The 21,606-nt window shown below is 47.9% G+C and overlaps 1 protein-coding gene across 1 annotated transcript in view; it reads left to right on the forward strand.

Annotated features, from left to right (window-relative positions):
• The first annotated feature begins 2,021 nt into the window (after positions 1 to 2,021).
• The window catches only part of LOC138498041 (uncharacterized), a 458,173-nt gene continuing 438,588 nt past the window's right edge, over positions 2,022 to 21,606 (forward strand). Inside the window, exon 1 of the mRNA XM_069621879.1 lies at positions 2,022 to 2,152. Coding sequence (XP_069477980.1) covers positions 2,095 to 2,152 — 58 coding nt within the window. The 5' untranslated portion in view covers positions 2,022 to 2,094. The remainder of the gene's footprint in view (positions 2,153 to 21,606) is intronic.

Here is a 21,606-nt window from a genome sequence, read left to right on the forward strand (position 1 = left end):
CTAAGTGATAGCACTGCCGGTGTGCACTCTGGGTGGCTGCTCCACAGGCGAGTGATAGCAATCTAAGTGATAGCACTGCCGGTGAGCGCTCTGGGTGGTTGCTGGGCTGCCTGCGGAGTGTGTAAGGTCTGTGTCCGGGAGTGATAGCAATCTAAGTGATAGCATTGCCGGTGTGCGCTCTGGGTGGCTGCTCGGCTGCCTGCGGAGTGTGTAAGGTCTGTGTCCGGGAGTGATGGCAATCTAAGTGATAGCACTGCCGGTGTGCGCTCTGGGTGTCTGCTCTGCTGCCTGCGGAGTGTAAGGTCTGTGTCCGGGAGTGATAGCAATCTAAGTGATAGCATTGCCGGTGTGCGCTCTGGGTGGTTGCTGGGCTGCCTGCGGAGTGTGTAAGGTCTGTGTCCGGGAGTGATAGCAATCTAAGTGATAGCACTGCCGGTGTGCGCTCTGGGTGGTTGCTGGGCTGCCTGCGGAGTGTGTAAGGTCTGTGTCCGGGAGTGATAGCAATCTAAGTGATAGCATTGCCGGTGTGCGCTCTGGGTGGCTGCTCGGCTGCCTGCGGAGTGTGTAAGGTCTGTGTCCGGGAGTGATAGCAATCTAAGTGATAGCACTGCTGGTGTGCGCTCTGGGTGGTTGCTCGGCTACCTGCAGATAAGGGCTGTGTCTAGGTGTGATAGCGCTGCCGTCTGCGGACTCGGAACCATGTGCAGCACCGTTGTTGCCTTCGCTCTGCTCTCTGAGGAGTGATTTACAGAGAGATCGGGGTTTCTGCCTAAGGCATGTCACCTGGTGATAGGTTTTCTGCCTACCTAGGGTGTTGTGTTCTGCCAGTGGTAGCTCTTTCATGTCTAAGACATACGTAAGGCAGTGTTACCAGTACACGAAAGATGGCTCTGCTGTCCCAGGAGTATGTCGGCTGCGTAACGGGAGTGGCAGGTGTAACTAACTTGGCGAATGTGCTGAGTGGGCGGTGGGTGTCATGGGAGCACTGCGTGAGCTCATTTTCTTTTCCATCCGTAGTTCCATATTCAGTGACAACCTATAGGTCCCTGAAAGGTTGCCAATGACAAAGTCTGCCCGGATCGGTGAGTTTTCTGCGGTCTCACGGTTTGATTGGGGCATAGGTCGGAGCTCGTGTCAATAACCCACATTTTTAAGCACTATTATTGCTATTTAGAGCTTAAAAAGTAGTTCAACATTGCAAAAAAGAATGCAAAATATTTGTTTGGCGTGAACAATAACTTCCTGGAGCTTTACTGTAGCGCATTCTTTGCTTCAGATGAATTTCGAGGAGAGGTCGAAGTAAGGGGACGCCTGCCAAAGAACAGAAACCCAGATTACCCACACAAAAGAAGTCCATGATACAGAGGCCCGCCACCCGTTTGCCATCTCCACCCTCCTCCCGCGCATGCAGCGAATACACTGCAGAAGAGGCAGGCAGTCCCTGGGTAGGGCGCCCCTACTGTTTCTAGGGATGCTGTAGGCCAGGTGGTGATGGGGTCGTGTAAGCTGCTGAATACCTCAAACATTAAAGGCAAGGCATGCTCACGCCTGCCCATAGTGCCTGGCTGAAATAGTGGACTTTGCAAGTCTAAGGTGAGAGGTGAAACTTAATATAGCATCCTCTTGGAAAGGTATCTAACCCCTTTATTTTTCACATTGGGAGGGGGCCTGGGTTTCGAAGAGGGTGGGAGTAGGCCATGAGTTTCCGAAGAGTGTGGGGCAAAGGTGTCTGTGCCCTGAGCCCCAGAAACTGTTAAAATGACCCTTCCCGCCTGCACTTTTTTCACCTTTGCTATTGATGTGTGTACACTGCCAGTGCTTTAAGACTCTAGCAGTGTGATCATACATACAGAAAAGCATGGTCAGTGCCATATAGACCCAAGGTGTGTCCTGGCAGTGAGTGTCCTCCAGTTTGGAGAACCCCTGTAGTGTAAGCTGAGAGCGGGGCAGGTGACTCATGCTGTCAGGGTAGACACACCCGCGGAAGGCTCCAAGAATACCGAAACACGGCTGGGCCAGTGCCAACTTGGGACGAGCAAGATCTTCACGGCATCAACCGCGGGGAGCTGAGCCGTGGCACTCATTGCCTGTGCCATGGGAGCCAAGGGTCCGAGCCCCTTCCTGGCGGTCTTCCTCTGCGTCTGCAGTGTCTGTAAGTCGCGCGTTACTGGTTAATGGTATTGGTATTATAAGGAGCAGTGACATGGGCAGAGAGCGTGTTCCTCCTGTGTTCTACAGGCGGTGGGGTGGATCACGGGTGCGATGGGTGGCTCCTCATTGGCTTGTTCTATAGACAATCCTGTATCTAGCAGAAGTAAACACATCATTGGCTTAAACTGTGCATGTGTGAATCCATCTTTCTCTTAAACTGTGCATGTGTGCATCCATCTTTCTCTTAAACTGTGCATGTGTGCATCCATCTTTCTCTTAAACTGTGCATCCATCTTTCTCTTAAGATGTGCATGTGTGCATCCATCTTTCTCTTAAGCTCTGCATCCATCTTTATCTTATGCAGTGCATGTGTGCATCAATCTTTCTCTTAAACTGTGCATCAATCTTTCTCTTAAGCTGTACATGTGTGCATCCATCTTTCTCTTAAACTGCATGTGTGCATCCATCTTTCTCTTAAGCTGTGCATCCATCTTTCTCTTAAGCTGTGCATGTGTGCATCCATCTTTCTCTTAAGCTGTGCATCCATCTTTCTCTTAAGCTGTGCATGTGTGCATCCATCTTTCTCCTATGCAGTGAATGTGTGCATCCATCTTTCTCTTCAGCTGTACATGTGTGCATCGATCTTTCTCTTCAGCTGTGTGCATCCATCCTTCTCTTAAACTGTACATGTGTGCATCCATCTTTCTCTTAAGCTATGCATCCATCTTTCTCTTAAGCAGTGCATGTGTGCATCCATCTTTCTCTTAAGCTATGCATCCATCTTTCTCTTAAGCAGTGCATGTGTGCATCCATCTTTCTCTTAAGCTATGCATCCATCTTTCTCTTAAGCTGTGCATGTGTGCATCCATCTTTCTCTTCAGCTGTGCATGTGTGCATCCATCTTTCTCTTCAGCTGTACATGTGTGCATCATTCTTTCTCTTCAGCTGTGTGCATCCATCCTTCTCTTAAGCTGTACATGTGTGCATCCATCTTTCTTTAAGCTGTACATGTGTGCATCCATCTTTCTTTAAGCTGTACATGTGTGCATCCATCTTTCTCTTAAACTGTGCATCCATCTTTCTCTTAAAGTGTGCATGTGTGCATCAATCTTTCTCTTAAGATGTGCATCCATCTTTCTCTTAAGCTGTGCATGTGTGCATCCATCTTTCTCTTAAGCTCTGCATCCATCTTTCTCTTAAGCAGTGCATGTGTGCATCCATCTTTCTCTTAAACTGTGCATCCATCTTTCTCTTAAGCTGTGCATGTGTGCATCCATCTTTCTCTTCAGCTGTGCATGTGTGCATCCATCTTTCTCTTCAGCTGTACATGTGTGCATCGATCTTTCTCTTCAGCTGTGTGCATCCATCCTTCTCTTAAGCTGTACATGTGTGCATCCATCTTTCTTTCAGCTGTACATGTGCACATACATCTTTCTCACTCAAATGTACACTGAGGCTTCCAGCAGGAGTGTATTAAACTGGCACGCCAGGAACTCGCTTGATTCCCCATTGAAATACTTAGTCCTGAAACTCTTTGACTTTTGGCTGATATTTTTTAAAGAGTCTCAGTGGGTTGTGCAATCTTTTCATCTAAATTCGTGTAGAAATACAGGGTTGTGCCATAACCGCACATAACATCTGCAATCTCAAAGATTGCTTTTCGTAATGGGGCAAAGGATAAAAAACGATACATTTTCGCGCCTTGAAACACTTGTGTATAGGCGCGTTATAAATGCCATATCATATCATTTGCAGTTGAATAATGATAATAATATAGCCCTGAGCGTTGCTTACTATTACCCACAGTGTGTGGTGCTCATTTATCGACTTCAGAAGGATGAAAGGCGGAGTTTAGCCCTGCCGGGATTCGAACCTGGGGATGTCAAAGTGATCGCTCTACGCGCTGTGCTATCTGACCAGAAGTGGGATCTCTCGGCTCCTTGCTATACTTCTGAACCTTTCTCTCTTTTGCAGTACGATCACATTGTCATTCTCATTCACCAAACCTATGACGGTAGAATGAAGGCGTTCACTGGTTGTGTCCTTTAAATGTATCTTTATTAAGTGGCAAGAGGCTTATGGTAAGAGAGCTTGAGGAGACACAGCCCTTTCCCCAATTCCTCTCTCCTCAATCCTCCTATTTTTCTCCTGGTTCTACTGTTTGCAAGAAAAACCCTTCCCTCTGCACCCTCACAAAGTCCGGCCCACAGAACTGTCACGTGTGTCGGTGTATGTGCCATCACCACACATGTATGCTTACAAGTTCATTTAAAGCAAACTCAAAATAAGGATTCCAACAAATCCTTGCTGGGATTAGTTGCACCCCTCCTTGCGTCCTCCCCTAGTGTCTTCCCCCCACCTTTCTCCTCCACTCCTCTTCCTCTTTCCTCTTCTGCCACCTATTCTGTGGTGCTTTCTGTTTCTCCTATCTTTTCAAACTGCTTCTCTAGCGACTATCCTGCTCTCCTCACTAAGTCTGGTAGGAAGAAGTTCAAAAAGGATATCCTCATCTCCAACCCAGGCCTCCCTATCGCTGACACCTATACCAGTGCTTCGCCCAGACAGACCCTCACCGACATCCTCTTTGTCGTTCCCTCGCCAGACCTATGGACTCTTCATATGGTCTCTGTGCTCTCTCCTTTCTCTTCTTCTCCCATTAATGGTGGCACCCGGTGGGAGGTCCTCCTGGCCCACTTCCACTCCTCTAAGGTCATCATTAATGTTTACCTGTATGGCACTGTCTTGGTCCAAGGCCCTGAGGTCAACCTTCTCCTCTTTGATAGACGATTCCCGCGCCTCATAAATGTCCATACTCTCCCGCTTCGGCTTCCTTGCCTCCACCCTCTGCCTCCTCCTTGGCTACCTTGCCCTCTCCTCCTTCCTCTTCTGCCCCCCCCACAGGCTCCTTCTACACTTCCGCAGGGCGTACCTCAGATTTGTACCCCTCACCGGAAGTCTTTCAAGGTTGGCAACTTTCACCATATTGCCACTCTCAACTCTCGCTCAGCTGTCAAACACTCCACTTGCATCTGCTGTCTCCTGGAAGAGCTTGATCACGATGTCCTCGGTCTCACCGAGACATGGTTCACGGGCAGCTCTGTCACAAAGCGGGAATCGTCTATCAAAGAGGAGAAGGTTGACCTCAGGGCCTTGGACCAAGACAGTGCCATACAGGTAAACATTAATAGGTGTCAGCGATAGGGAGGCCTGGGTTGGAGATGAGGATATCCTTTTTGAACTTCTTCCTACCAGACTTAGTGAGGAGAGCAGGATAGTCGCTAGAGAAGCAGTTTGAAAAGATAGGAGAAACAGAAAGCACCACAGAATAGGTGGCAGAAGAGGAAAGAGGAAGAGGAGTGGAGGAGAAAGGTGGGGGGAAGACACTAGGGGAGGACGCAAGGAGGGGTGCAACTAATCCCAGCAAGGATTTGTTGGAATCCTTATTTTGAGTTTGCTTTAAATGAACTTGTAAGCATACATGTGTGGTGATGGCACATACACCGACACACGTGACAGTTCTGTGGGCCGGACTTTGTGAGGGTGCAGAGGGAAGGGTTTTTCTTGCAAACAGTAGAACCAGGAGAAAAATAGGAGGATTGAGGAGAGAGGAATTGGGGAAAGGGCTGTGTCTCCTCAAGCTCTCTTACCATAAGCCTCTTGCCACTTAATAAAGATACATTTAAAGCTCTGACACACTCCTCCCTGATGGCTACAAGATCCTCTCTGCGCCCAGATCCAACTGTGCCGGAGGGGGTGTAGCTTTCATCTTCCCTGAGTGGATTCCTGCCTCTGTCATTTCTATGCAGGCCTACTCTTTCAAATGCCATGTCTGCAGACTCTCTCTCATGGCCACTCTCTTACCTTGGCTACTATCTAATCGGCCACCTGGTCAGATCACCTCCTTCCTCTCTGAGTGGGCGGACCTCTACTCCTGCCTCCTGGCCTCGACCACTCAACTCCTCCTTCTTGGAGACTTAACATCCACCCTGGACGCTTCCAGTCCTTCCTCTGGACTCTTTTGTGACCTTTGCGAGTCTCTCTCTTTCTATTCCCCCTCTGGCTTGATTCACTCTGCAAAGCACACTGTTATGATCTCCTCAGACCTCCCCCTCTCTATCCCCTCACCAATCCTCTCTCCTGGAGTGATCACTTTCTCCTTTCCTCCCATCTCTCCCTATCTACTCCTCAGTCCAAGCCAACTCCAGCACACTGCCACCTACCTTCTCGGTCATCCGACTCATGAAGCGTGTATCAGTTGAGGCTTTCGCCGCCACTTTCTCTCCACCTCCTCCTCTGGCTGACTCACATCCTGACACAGTCCTTTCCATGCGCCACTCTTCTATCTCTGATACTCTTGATCTTCTTGCCCCTGTCATGAGGATCCGCTTGAAGCCCAAAGCAAAGTGCAACTCCTGGTATGACTCTGACCTTGCCAACCTTAAACATAAGTGCAGGGTGGCTGAGAGGAAATGGCTAGCTTCTTGCGCATCCTCTGACAAACTGGTCTGCCGCCTGCTCCAAAGACAATACCAGCTCTCTTGCCTGCACTAAGAACAGAGCCCACATCCAAGCCTGCATCTCTGTGGCACCTAACAACTCGGCCAAACTCTAAAATGTGCAAGGAGCTGGCCAATCCTGCTGCAGGCTCTACCTTTCCTGTCCCCTCCCAGGCCCTCTGCACGGCCCTGGCTTCTCATTTAATCTCCAAAACCCAGGACATCCTGTCCACCTTCTCGTCCTCTCTTCCTCCACCCTCTACTCTCTCCTCTACCTCCGGCCACCCTGTGACCACCTCTCCTCCCTCTTTCTCTTCCTTTCCTCTTTGCTCCCCTGACAAGGTTTCTAGACAAGTCAGCTCTATGAAAGTCTCGTCAAAAAAGGTTCTTCCCTGTTCTTCCAAAACCATCAAGGACCACATTGACACCCTGGCTCCTGCCCTGGCTGACTTCTGCAACCACTCCTTTGGCACTGGAGCACCCCCCCCGAAGCACTCTCTCGTGCACCCTCTTCTCAAGAAACCCTCTGCCGTCCCCTCCTGCTCGGCTAACTATTGCCCGATCTCCATCACTCCTTTCCTAGGTAAACTCCTGGAAAATCTGGCAATCTGCCAGCTTAATCTTCACACTGAATCTGTTGGTTGTCTCCATGACCATCATCCTGGCTTCAGAGCAGCCAGAAGCATGGAAACTGCTCTCCTGAACATCCGTGAAGACCTGCTCTCTGACCTTGATGCTAATCTCCCCTCTGTCGTCTTCTTACTCGATCTCTTGTCTGCCTTTGATACGGTCAACCATGCCTTTCTGCTTAATCGTCTCTGTGATATAGGCCCTGGCCTGGCTGACCTCGTTCCTCTCTGATTGACCCTCCCAGGTCCAACTTGGGTCCTTCCTTTCCTCTATCTCATCTCTCTACCTGTGGTGTTCCCCAGGGGTCAAACCTCTCTGCCTGGTTGTTCAACCAATACCTGGCACCTCTCGCCCACCGCATCACCGCTCTCTGCTCCAACTTCCAGTGCTATGCGGATGACACTCCCTGCTCCCACCTGTGAGGCTAAGAACCTGTGGGTCATCTTCGACTCCACATTCTCCTTTTCTCCTCACATCTCTGATGTCTCTAAGAAGTCAAACTACCAACTGCACCTCCTCAGAGGTATTCTTCCTTTCCTCTCCTTCCCCCAGAAGCTCACTGTCTCTAGAGCTCTAGTTCTCTCTAGGCTGGACTACGGTAACAGCCTCTTTCTAAATCTGCCTGCTTCTACTCTCCGCCCTCTGCAACTCATCCAGAAGAGGACTGCAAGACTTGTCCTTGGCCTCAAGATCAGGGATCGTATCTCTCCAGCACTGAAATCTCTGCATTGGTTCCCATTGGCTGCAAGGAGTAAGTTCAAGACCCTCTGCATTGTCCACGAGGCCTTCTTAGATCTGGGTCCTCACTACCTCCAACTCTCTCTTCGTAAATACCTTCCTACTCAAGCTCTTCGCTCCTCCACCTCCAACTCCCTCAGGGCCAGTCGCTTCTCCCAGCAACGAGTTGGTGGTAGATCTCTTTCTTCGGCTAGGGCCTCCCTCTGGAACAGCCTCCCTGCCTCTCTGAAACTTGCGGAAAACCATCTCCAGTTCCGGAAGCACCTCAAGTCCTCCCTCTTTGCTCTTGCATTCTCTATTCCTCTCTCCTGCTGATTTCCTGTCTGATACTGCACTGGTCACCTGGCTACCCTCTGATTTCGGGGCCAGGTCCTCACCCGTCCAGTTGCACACCCGCACTGCCTCCCGGCAACCCTTGCACTTGGGTCTGTATCAGTCCCCTACCTGCATGTTTGGACACCTGCTGTCTGCACTTACCCATGCACCTGCCACCTGCTGGCCGCACTTCTTGTTATTGTTATCGCAAAATGAGGGAACCCAACCTCTTTAGAACTTCATTGTTTTTCCACACAATTAATGTAAGTTTTAGTTGCTGTCTCTGCTGAATCCAACATGTGTTTTAGATTTATTTTATAAACTATATATGTATTTTATTATATAACCATGATCACCTCAATATCCGTCATAAACCCCACGAGATTATATCCTTTTCGCTGATATAACCATTGTGATGAGTTCTGTAAGTTACTCTGACATCTGCATGACACACGCTGAACTTTGCACCTTGATTTGAAATTGTTTTGGTTACATTTTGATATGTATGATTTGAGTGTTATTTTGGTAAATTAGTTAAATGATTCATATCTAAAGGATTGTACCAACTGGTCTAACGAGGATCTTGACATTATCAATATGGATGTAAGGTTTTGTCACTTTTTCTTGCATATAAGAATATGCAATGTAATTGTTTTTGGTACAATGATGTATGTTCTTTAATAAAGTTTAAATAACAACAAAAAAAAGAATAAAACCTTACACATCTTATAAACTGGTCATATCAATACAATACACAACATTAAATCGGATGTACGTGATCATTTCGGATTACGAAAAGCTTGAATTGCAAAATGCCGAGGCGCACTTTTCTGCATTTTGCAATTTGAACTTTTCGTTTATTTTTTTATTTGTCCCCTGCTTTTTTTTCTGTACGCCAGGGACACCCCTGCAACCTCCGAACCGGATAATACCGAACTAGAGGAGTGTGGGACACCCCCGCTCACCCAATTCGTTTTTTTCGGGCTTGGTCTTTTCTAGCTATATCGAATGCGGGCAAACCATCTATTTGGTCTTTTTTTCTCGATCTTTTGGTGCGATTCCCATTAAATCATATTGTTGTTACATTGAATTGATAATCACAGGGCTAGACACTCACATAAGGCGAGGTTAAGCATAGCGTTTTGGAATGGTTTTTTGTTTAGAACTTATTTGGGATTTTTAAACATCAAAAGGTGTAAATGAGGTAAATCATATGTAGTAATTCGGTTTTTCGACAGCTAATCAATTATAAATACATGAGTGTTACAAAATGAGCGCGGGTATTACTAATCATGTTTCAATATTGAATGTAACAATACATGTAAGTACAACGACAACGAATATTCAAACCAGTGTATCTAAAGACTCATAGACAGCTGTATTAGGAATATTGACTGGTTTGCATCCTGGTATGTTACTTTACATGAGGTATGCATAGGTAGTACTAGTACCTCACTGGCTCATTTTGCATGTGGATTGTGATTAGATCCAGTTTGATGCCGTTAGGAATAGAATCAAATTAAATTGAAGGAAGGAGACACAAGTGAAAGACAAGCAGAGAGAACAGATGTTGGAAAAGACATTTATTTATTTTAGTGTTTTTTTTATAACGCGCTTAATACCCGAGTTTGGTTTCCAGCGCGGATCTGGGATTGGAAACTCTGTTGCACTGTGTGGTCTTGCTTCCAAGACCAGCACGTTGCCCCTGTGCTATCCTCCATGCCAGAGGTGGGTGGGCCTTTTAATGATGAAGTGGATCTAACAGTCTAGGAACTGCAGGAGGAGGATGTCTCGTTGGAGGCGTAGAGGTGGGTAGATTTAGCCAGCAGAAACTTGATTTCATGTTACCTAGCTCAATGATTGGGGTTGTATGTCAATAAGCGTATAGTGGAGGTGCTCTTGATCTCATGATTTTCTTGGCTGGGGATGTTTGGGGCTATTTTGACCGCGGACTTATTTACATATATGAATTTAAGTGTTTTGTCATACTGCAGTATGCTGAAATGTATAAGGAAGAAAAGAAGATGGAAATAGCAAGTTATGGAGCTTTACGAACTTCAGAATTTTTGGAGGTGGGTGTCCCGGAATGCTCTGCGCGATCAATGAAGTTCTCTAAGTGGCTCCAGGTGTGAATAAACCTAGCAGGTGCCAACGGGTCCTGTATTAATGTCTTTTCTAGTCTATAGGATTGGCAGAGTGAGGTCCACCATGTCTAGGGAGAGGGAGGACTTGCCTCTTCCAGTGGCATGTGATAGTTTGGATGGCTGCAGTTATCAGTATATTCAAAGGATGGACATGCTTTGTCCTTAAGGGGTGGTCCGCATTTAGCATACTATGAAATACATCTTTCAATGATTGGTTTGGTTTGAGCTGAAGTATGTCAAAGATAATCCTTGTTATGCCAGACCAGTATTTTGTGATTTTGTGGCATGTGAAATGCATTTGCTCCATTGAGCCGGCTTCCTCTAGATCTTTATATCTCCAGCACTATGGGTGTGTGAAGAGCATGCGCCCCATTGAGCCAGCTTCCTCTAGATCTTTACATCTCCAGCACTATGGGTGTGTGAAGATCAGGCGCCCCATTGATCCAGCTTCCTCTAGATCTTTTCATCTCCAGCACTATGGGCGTGTGAAGAGCATGCGCCCCATTGAGCCAGCTTGCTCTAAATCTTTACATCTCCAGCTCTATGGGTGTGTGAAGTGCATGCACCCCATTGAGCCGGCTTCCTCTGTCTAGATCTTTACATCTCCGGCGCTATGGGCATGTGAAGAGCATGAGCCCCATGGAGCCGGCTTCCTCTAGATCTTTACATTTCCAGCACTATGGGCATGTGAAGAGCAGGCGCCCCTTGTGCTGGCTTCCTCTAGATCTTTACATTTCCGGCACTATGGGCATGTGAAAGTCATGCGCCCCATTGAGCCAGCTTCCTCTAGATCTTTAGATTTCCAGCACTATGGGCATGTGAAGAGCAGGCACCCCCTGTGCTGGCTTCCTCTAGATCTTTACATCTTCGGCACTATGGGTATGTGAAGAGCATGAGCCCCATGGGGCCGGCTTCCTCTAGATCTTTACATTTCCAGCACTATGGGCATGTGAAGAGCAGGCGCCCCTTGTGCTGGCTTCCTCTAGATCTTTACATCTCCGGCACTATGGGCATGTGAAGAGCATGAGCCCCATGGAGCCGGCTTCCTCTAGATCTTTCCATCTCCAGCACTATGGGCATGTGAAAGTCATGCGCCCCTTTGAGCCAGCTTCCTCTAGATCTTTACATCTCCAGCACTATGGGCATGTGAACAGCATGCGCCCCACTAAGCCAGCTTTCTCTAGATCTTTACATCTCCAGCACTATGGGCATGTGAAGAGTTGGCGCCCCATTGAGCCAGCTTGCTCTAGATCTTTCCATCTCCAGCACTATGGGCATGTGAAGATCAGGCGCCCCATTAAGCCGGCTTCCTCTAGATCTTTCCATCTCCAGCACTATGGGCATGTGAACAGCATGCGCCCCACTAAGCCAGCTTTCTCTAGATCTTTACATCTCCAGCACTATGGGCATGTGAAGAGTTGGCGCCCCATTGAGCCAGCTTGCTCTAGATCTTTCCATCTCCAGCACTATGGGCATGTGAAGATCAGGCGCCCCATTAAGCCGGCTTCCTCTAGATCTTTCCATCTCCAGCACTATGGGCATGTGAAAGTCATGCGCCCCATTGAGCCAGCTTCCTCTAGATCTTTACATCTCCAGCACTATGGGCATGTGAACAGCATGCGCCCCACTAAGCCAGCTTTCTCTAGATCTCCAGCACTATGGGCATGTGAAGAGTTGGCGCCCCATTAAGCCAGCTTCCTCTAGATCTTTCCATCTCCAGCACTATGGGCATGTGAAGAGCAGGCGCCCCTTGTGCTGGCTTCCTCTAGATCTTTACATTTCCGGCACTATGGGTATGTGAAGAGCATGAGCCCCATGGAGCCGGCTTCCTCTAGATCTTTACATTTCCAGCACTATGGGCATGTGAAGAGCAGGCACCCCTTGTGCTGGCTTCCTCTAGATCTTTACATCTCCGGCACTATGGGCATGTGAAGAGCATGAGCCCCATGGAGCCGGCTTCCTCTAGATCTTTCCATCTCCAGCACTATGGGCATGTGAAAGTCATGCGCCCCATTGAGCCAGCTTCCTCTAGATCTTTACATCTCCAGCACTATGGGCATGTGAAGAGTTGGCGCCCCATTAAGCCAGCTTCCTCTAGATCTTTCCATCTCCAGCACTATGGGCATGTGAAGAGCATGCACTCCATTGAGCCAGCTTCTATGGCAACCAGAGCACTTTATGCACTACAAATAGAGGAGTTTGTGATTGGCTGGAAGATCTGGAAGTTTTGGATATTCCTTTGTAAATGTGTTCCCATTGAGAGGGATTCACTTTTAATGATAAGTTCTGCTCCCATTTTTAATCCGTTAAATAGTTAGGTTTAACTGTTATATTGTTTTATTTCACACTTTTCTTTTACGAGGTGCTGAGGTTTTGTATTTTTTCATTCATGTGTTTATCCTTATCTCGGTTTGAGAATGCAGTGAATTTATATATGCGTAATCTACTTTAGAAACATTAGCAAGTCCCATTGAGTAGGAAAATTGGTGGACTTGAAATCCATATTTAATTTGTAGTTGTGCAAACCTGGGGTGTGTAACGTGATTCAGTAGTTACTTATGGTAAAATATTTTCTTCTGGATCCGCTCATCCCAATACAGCGTATATTTATTGATTATCATTGGAATGAGCCATGACTTGTTTTGTGGTTGTATGGATCATGTTTTGTGAATTGATTGAAGATTTTAAACGAGGCCTCAAGAAACGAATGGCACTTGAGTTGTTTATTAAGAGTCTGCATTTATTCTTCCAGTTCAACCCATCTTGGTATCTCTGCATTGGTGTGACATGGGCGTCATGTGACTGTATTTATTTGTGCCACTTTAAAGGCATTGTGGTAAGTTTGGAAGTTAGGAAATGAGTCTCCTACTAACTCTCTACCGGTTTGTAGTTTCTAAATGGAAATTCTCACAGACTTCCACAGGGATAGAGTTCAATTCTTTATAGAGAATATTATTAACCATTATGGGGATCATTCTCATTGGGTCCAGAAACACTGGCGTCAACATCATTTTTATTGTGTCTAGTCTGTCCCACCAAGACAGGAAGAGGGGTGACCATTTTTCAAGTTTCCAATTTACTTTTTGTATGATTGAAGATTAGAGTTTCGAAGATGGTGTTTGGTAGGTTCTCCATTTATAGATATTTGATAATGTCCGTCTTCAAGATCCTTTAGGTGGTCTCTGGAGCATTTGATTGATAAAGGGAGGAGCTCCGTTTTTTGCCTGTTTATTTTGTATCCCTAGTTCTTTCAGTAATCATCAAGGCAAAATATGACGTGATGAACCGTGGTACTGGGATTGGATAGGAACAAAATATCTGCATAAACTGAAATTTTAAAATTGAGATTGTGGACTTGGATCCGCTTGATTTCATTATCTCTGTGGTTTGACTCCAACAGTGACTCTAATGCGAGTATGTATAGAAGGGGTGAGAGATGACAACCATGTCCGGTACCTCTACTTAGGTTGCAAAAGGGTAATGTTGCATTATTATCATAGATTGAAGCTCTGGGGGCAGGATATAAACATCTAACCAAGCCTATAAATGGGTACCCCTATACCATGCTATTTCATCGCCTGAAAGTGGAAGTCCCATTCAAGGTGGTCAAACATCTTTTCAGCTTCTAGCTTCTAGTGCCATGATCAATCTAGGTTATTCTCATGAATCTGAAAGGGGTAATATATCTGTTAGATGTCTTGTGTTAGGTTTGCATATCTACCCTTTCAGAAACCCACTTGGTAATCTCTAACTAACAATGGTAGAACAGTCTACCATCTACTTGCTAATATTTTGGTGTTTTTTTGCAATCAACATTTATCATCAGGATTGTGCAGACATTCTTTGAGTTATTAAGATCTTTTTTACTTTTCAGTCTGGCAATGATGTTGGCTTCCCCAAAGGTGCGTGATCGGTGAGCCGATTTGTTCAAATTATCATAAAGCTCTAGTAGGCTCAGGGTAAGTGAGTTCCAGAAGGCCTGATAAAACTTGCCAGGCAAACCATTGGGTCCTGGTGCCTTCCCTTTCTTCATAGATATCATTGCTTTGATAATCTGTGTCATGGAGATTTGATTATTCAAAATGGTTTATTTCTTTATCTCTATTTATGGGCATTGTCTTCATGAAGGATTCAATACCTTGTGTAGATGTGAGTCTTTTGTCATGGTTGCCCAATGTTTGTTTTTTATGGATAGTATTTTTGTATTATCTCTTCTCCTGTTCAGGTAACTGGCCAGTAGCTTGCCTGTTTTGTTTGAGAACCCTGATATTTAGCTTTAATATTAACCAGAGTTATATCGGCTGCCATTGTTGATTTTTTTTTATTGAACTCCAATTTTAGCCTGACCAAGTTGTTAAGTGTAATGTCTGAGTTATCCTTTTGGAAATACCACCCCAGTTTCTTGATTTTATTTAGTGTTTCATTGAGCTTCTTCTCATTTTCCTAATTGTAACACTTATAAATCCCCTCTATAATTTCCCCCCTTAGGGTTGCCTTGGAAGCATCGCAAATCATTTCTGTGTTGGGGTCTTGAGTTGTCTTGAGTTTGGTTGGTAGTGCAACATCATTGGTGAATGATCCTATGGCCCTCATTACGACCCTGGCGGAAATCGAAAAACGATGGCGGAAATGCAATACCGCCATCGAATAGCGCTCGGTGCGATTATGACCCGTCACCGTAAAGTACGATGCCATTAGCGACACCGTAGTGAACGCCAACGCTAACTGCACCAAGTACGCGCACGCGCGCCATGCGAAACCGTAATTACCACCATGGCGCAACGGTACGCGAATTCTGACCCTAGCGGACATTTACCTAACGCCATCAAGCATGGCGGAAAGTACCATTCCGCCATGGTGAGAAGTACGGCATCGCGAACCAACCGTAAAAGGCCCTACTGAGTGCCTGTACACCACTCCCTGGCCACATTGCACAACTCCTCGTAGGTGCAATGAAGTCACACAATGCAACCAGTGAAATGTACAAGTCACCCATGCATGCCAACGAACAAATGAATGTAGGGGCTCCAAGTGCCTTGTGAGTGGCCATCCATATTTGCCATGGCACCATTGCCGTACTGATGCAGCACAGGCATGTGAAGGTTCAAGTACAGCAACATGAACTGAAATATGAGACAAACAAAAACAGGCCCCCCATCGCTTGACACCAGTGTAAGGCAACATTCAAAGCAGTATCCTGAGTGAGACTGCACCAGCCCTGTACTCCTGCCAGTAAACAAACCAACCATCAGCATAAGCATGTACCACACAAGTTGGCAGAGTGACTGAGCAGCCAGGCTCATCTCAAGAGGGGCCAATGGGAGCTGCAGGGCACAGATGGCACGAATACAGAAGCTATTCCAATGGACATGAACTCAGTCTCCCTCCAAGAAACGCACGCAAACCCAGGCACCTGTGACCAGCCATATTCTGATAATCACATCATTCCACCAATCCACCTGGCTGACCGGCATCTGTTACACAAAAGCTAATCCCCCGCCCCTGAGCATGACATCATTAAAACAGTCATAATGGCAGCCCCTATCCCTGACCTCACTGGGCTTCGTAGGCAAACGCGCCCAGTACAGTACCACGCAACTATACTCAGAAGCCGGAACCCAATGCAGATCTTCTCACAATACATCGCCCCACAAATAGGAATATGCTACATTACTTGCAAAGAAGAACGCTACACGGTTAATATCAGAATAGAAATTTAATGCACAACAAAATCACCAAGCCCATACAGCTATTAGGTCATGAACTCCAAAATATATTTCATTATTGTGGGCTGCATCCGCAATAAATGACCAGCTTCTTCTTGTGTGACGCCCTGTTCCTTCATGGTACACAGGGGCTACATTCACGTTCAAAAAGGCAACATGGAAGCGCCTAGAACCGCAGGGCCGTCCCATTAGGTAGGCACTAGTCCAGCTGAAAGGTCGATATGTTGCTCCTAGCCACTAGTACTGCGTAAGGGCATGTGGCCCATTGGCGATCGTCCCATAAGATCGTAATGGTGCTCCACTGATTAACACGAAGCAGCAGGTGTCGGGAGTAAAAGCCATCTGCAGGAGTGGCATACAGATGGCAGCGGCAAAAGGGGAGGAGATACCTGTCACCCAAATGAAATGAAAAAGAATAGTATGGGCATCAGAACTTCATTTGAATTACTCACTTCAATGATCACACTAAATCCACAGCCATATGCATGCTAGCCCACTCAAAAGGATTATTCCCACCCAAAAATCACTTGCGAATCATAACTATATAAATCGAGGTGAAAACACTATTACAAACGAGTGTTTGTGTGCATGCGTCTGTTAAAACAGAATCCATTAGATGGGATTAGTAACGTGCATAGACACAAGTGTTTGAATGCGCGTCGAGACAGGGCAGATAGACGATGGGCAGATAGACGATGGTCCCACTATGGCAGCCCTGCATCACATAGCGCAGGGGAAGTGGATAGATTCCAAAAAGCCATGTACATGGCAAACTCTCTATTAAATCATCTGTCCATGCATCCATACATCATTCCCTCATCCCGGTATGAAAACGCCTGATTATTTACTCACATAACATGTGAAATTTCCATTGAGTCTGTGCGTAATGCAGTCTGCAAAATCCACTGTGCTCCAGCCCGGAATTCCAGTGTTGTGAAGTAACATGTATTTGGGAACGTCCGGCCTTATCGTCCACTACGCTATTGCGCATCCCATACTATTCATATCAATCATTGCATTCTCGCCATGGCCCCTGTCCGAAGGACATTAAACAATAGAACTTTATATCTGCAGTCAGACCTGTGGGCGTCTCCTCGCCGCTAGCTGAAAACCGAAAGCGCTGTCCTTCGAATTCCTCATTTGCAACATCACGTCGAAAAGGCATCTGTGACCGCTTGAAATCACAAATCCATCCATGTAGTGCGGCAGTGTGTGAAAATGGCAACTGGCTTCACTCACAAATGGGACGCCCCGCCCGTCGGTGAACCTCGGTACAGTGCTGCATGAGGGTCCACCGTTAATCGAGTACTACATTCCACTGACCCTTCACAAGTTTGTTCGCGACTGCAAAGATAGTATGTGAAACAATGGGACCATAGCAGAATGAACATATGAACCAATATTTCACTGCCATCGGGATTAAATACATGATTGTAATAGCAAGATGCCATGCGTCAAATTGCAGCGTTGTGTGCGGGACGTGCTCGCCCAAAGGGGATTGCAGCTTGCACAGGTGGAATGAATCACCACAGGTGGAGGCTATACAGCCTGAAAACACATAAATTGCACACCCAACCCCCTCCCACAACCACACCCACTCCAAAATGCTACCGGCAGGACTAGCGATGTTGGCCCTGGGGGACCTGATAGCACTGCAAGTACTCCAACTTCAAGAAGAAGACGAACACCAACTACTACAACAACCGGCCGCACAGAGGAGACGCAGGAGGAGGAGGGCAAGGCAGGGCCAGCAAGGCCCACCAGCACAGCCACTACCACCACGCAGGCAGCCCGCAATCCCACGCCTCCGAGCACATCCGTTCAACCTCACTGATGAGCAGATCCACACCCTCTACCGTTTGGACCGGGACACCATAACCGCCATTGTGGACATGACACACGCTGACCTTGTCAGCATGATAGATAGCCCAACCGCCATCCCACCCCTACTGAAGGTGGTGTCTGTACTACACTTCCTGGCCACAGGCACCTACCAGCACACAGTCGGACAGTTGCATGGCATTTCACAGCCACTGTTGTCACGGACACTATTGCAAGTGCTCGATGCCCTCCTGAAGCACGCAGACGACTACATCTCTCTACCACGCTCGGAGCAGGAAATTACGAACACAAAAGTGGGATTCCATGCACTTGCCGGCATACCGGGTTGCATTGGTGCCATCGACTGCACCCATGTGGAATTGGTTGTCCCACATGCCATGGAGGCCCAGTACCGCAACCGAAAACAATATCATTCTCTTAATGTACAAATGGTGTGTGACTCCAACAGGATCATTACACATTGTTGTGCCCGATTTCCTGGATCAACCCATGATTCTATGGTCTTGAGGAACTCTACAATACCACGCTACATGGAGCGACACGCAGGGAACAGATCCTGGCTACTCGGTGAGTCTCATTTCATGCATGATAATGTGGGTTATGTGATGCGGCAATGACCTGGCAGGAAGGGGGGGGGATGCGTACGTAGCAATGTCATTCCACAAACATCCTTTATTGTCCACATACAGGTGATGCCGGGTATCCACTGAAGAGATGGCTCCTTACACCACTCCGGAACCCACAGAACCAACATGAGGAGGACTACAACCATGCCCACTCACGTACCCGTGTAGTCATAGAACAGGCATTCGGCCTCCTGAAGGGTCGTTTCCGCTGCCTCAGCAGGTCTGGCGGGGCACTCCTGTACCGCCATGAGAAGGTTGCAAAGATGGTCATGGCATGTGTCATGCTACACAACATGTGCGTACGTAGAAATGTGCCCATTCCCCCTGACGCAGAACTGCAAGCACCTGAAGATGGTCATGATGAGGGTGGGGATGTGGTAGCACCTCAAGGAGTCCGCGAGGCACAGGAGGGCCGTGAAATTCGTCAGATTATCATAGATTCATGCTTCTAGCACTCACGCCTGGTGGCTGATACATGGACACGGGACTTGTGGCACTGTGTGTGTCTGGAACATGCACAATATGGACTGTACGCCTATAAAGGCCTCGTACACAAAGATCAATGTCCACACATCTCATTGGATGATTGTGAAATGTTTATAGCATATGTGAAATTATGTTACACACCCCATCGACCCGCCACCCAAGTAAGCCCAACACACCCCCTCCACCCTCCTACCTCCCCCCCGAACACCAGTGTCCAAAGATGCTCATTGTCAGTGGGCAGACGCTATTGCAAGCCCCCTCTCCGGGTATCAGGGGCACCCCTGCCTGTGGAGCGCAGGTTCCTCCCAGATCTACGTTGGGGCTGCCCTGGACGGAACTTGCAACGGATGATGTCTCTGCCTGCTCACGTCCATGCATGTCCCTAAGGGTTTGTGAGAGCTCAGTGAGCACACGGCGCACAGCGGCAAGTTCAGCACATACGTCTTTGGACGTCGCATGCAGTTCCCCCCTCAGGCTCTCGGTGCTTCTCTCCATTTGTACTCTCAGGCTCTCGGTGCTTCTCTCCATTTGTGCCCTTAGTGTCTCTGTACTTCTCTCCATTTCTGCCCTAAGTGTCTCAGTAGATGTTTCTATGGCTGCCTTAGTACCCCCACATTCATCAGCATGGTCCTTGAGGAGCGTGGCCAGTTGCTGCTGTTGCACGATCACCTGGTCGAGGGACTGTTGCCTCTGCTGGGCCATGCCCATTTGCGGTGGTGTCACAGAGGGGCTGATCACCTCATGTTGCCTTGCCACAGGGCTTGTGGGGGATGGCCAGTCGTCGTCTTGTGGGTGCCCCTGCGTGGTATCCACATGGTGTACGGGATGAAACAAACAGGGGGATTGAGACAGGTCATGGATGGATCCTACATCGACATCACCGTTTTCTGTGTCGGAGCATGCTGCCATTAATGCAGTGTCACCTATGGTGCTGCTGCCACCAGAAGCAGTGCCTTCTGTGGCATCCATTGGGGGGACCTGTGGTGGTGCTGTTGTGGGCATGCTGGCTGCTGGGGTGCCTGTTGAAGTCCCCTCCTGTGTGCTGCCACTTGATTTGTGCTGCTGCCGTGTCTTGATCCGTGCAGCTGAGGTGGAGGGTCTTTGGCCGTTGGTCTTGGCCCTCTTTGCAGGTGTGCTGGTAGGGGTGTCCTGGAGCTCGTCGTTTGAATCGGACCCTGTGGCGGAGTAAAGGAGGGCGAGCGTTATTAATGGGTCTGTGGAAATTGGAATGGCAATGTATCACATGCATTGGGGTGGTACCTGAGGGTGATTTGGGTCAGGGCCTTGGAGGTGGTTTCATTTTTGTGTGGATTGAGGATGCAGTTGTTTTGCAGCCTGCAGTTAGGGTGTGCCTGCTGCACTTGTAGAGGGTGTTTTTAGGATTTTTAATTATTTATGTATTTATTGTGACTTTTAAAGTGCGCTATCAGGCCAATGTATGTGGACGTTGTCCTGGACATGTGTTTCTGTTGCACTATGTGGACACATGGTACTTCACATGATTGGACATTGTGGATTTAGCATTGTTTTATTTGGCCCACCTACCTGATTCTTCGGATGTCTGCACTCCTTTCTCCATCCCTCCGACTCCCTCTATACTCTCCATTCCAATGGTGGAGGCACAGATTTCTTCCCAGGGGGTCAACTTGATGGGTGATTCCGATCCTCCCCCGGTAGCTGTGGCAATGTTACGGTTGGCTGATAGTATGCTCCGTACGCGTATCCGCAAGTCGTCCCATCACTTTCTGCATTGCTGTGGGTTGCGGGGTGCGGTCCCCACCGCACTTACCCGCTGTGCCACCAGGGCCCATATGGCCTTCTTGTTCGCAAGTGCCGTCCTGGTCATTTGCGTCGAGAAGACGACGGCAGCATTCTCCTGGAGGGTCTCTGTGAGCACGGTGAGTTCCTCACGGGAGAAGTGGACCTGCCGCTTGCGGTCGCACGCTTTTTTCGCTACTTTTCCCATTTTTATTGTTTTCACTAGGGTGGATAACGGGTTGAGATGTGTCTCAGGGTAGTATTTTTAATGGTTGTGTGGGAATTCTGATTTTATAGGTGTACGGCGTGCTGTTTCCCGTTCCGGGACCATGTTTTTACTTCCGTTTCCGTATATTTACGGTCACCGTATTTTCCGATTGCCGCTCATTACGGTGACCGCTATGATGGGTGGCGGAATTGCACCTAGGGCGGCGTACGACGGCGGTGAGGGGCGTTTTGGGGACATTTCCGCCATCCCGGACTTTGCACTTCCGCCATGGCGTACTGCTCGTGCCCGATGGGTCAGAATTAGCCGCACTTTACTCCGTCGTGCAATGGCGGAAACGCTATTTACGCTATGGCGGTCAGGTCAGTTACTTTCCGCCAGGGTCGTAATGAGGGCCTATGTCTTTTACAAAGGTAGTATCCTTTAGTAAGGACTTGTTGAAGCACCAACTTTTGTGAGGGCTTGAGG

This window comes from Ambystoma mexicanum, chromosome 5q (assembly GCF_040938575.1).
Source record: "Ambystoma mexicanum isolate Mex_15411 chromosome 5q, UKY_AmexF1_1, whole genome shotgun sequence".
Taxonomy (NCBI): Eukaryota; Metazoa; Chordata; class Amphibia; order Caudata; family Ambystomatidae; genus Ambystoma; species Ambystoma mexicanum.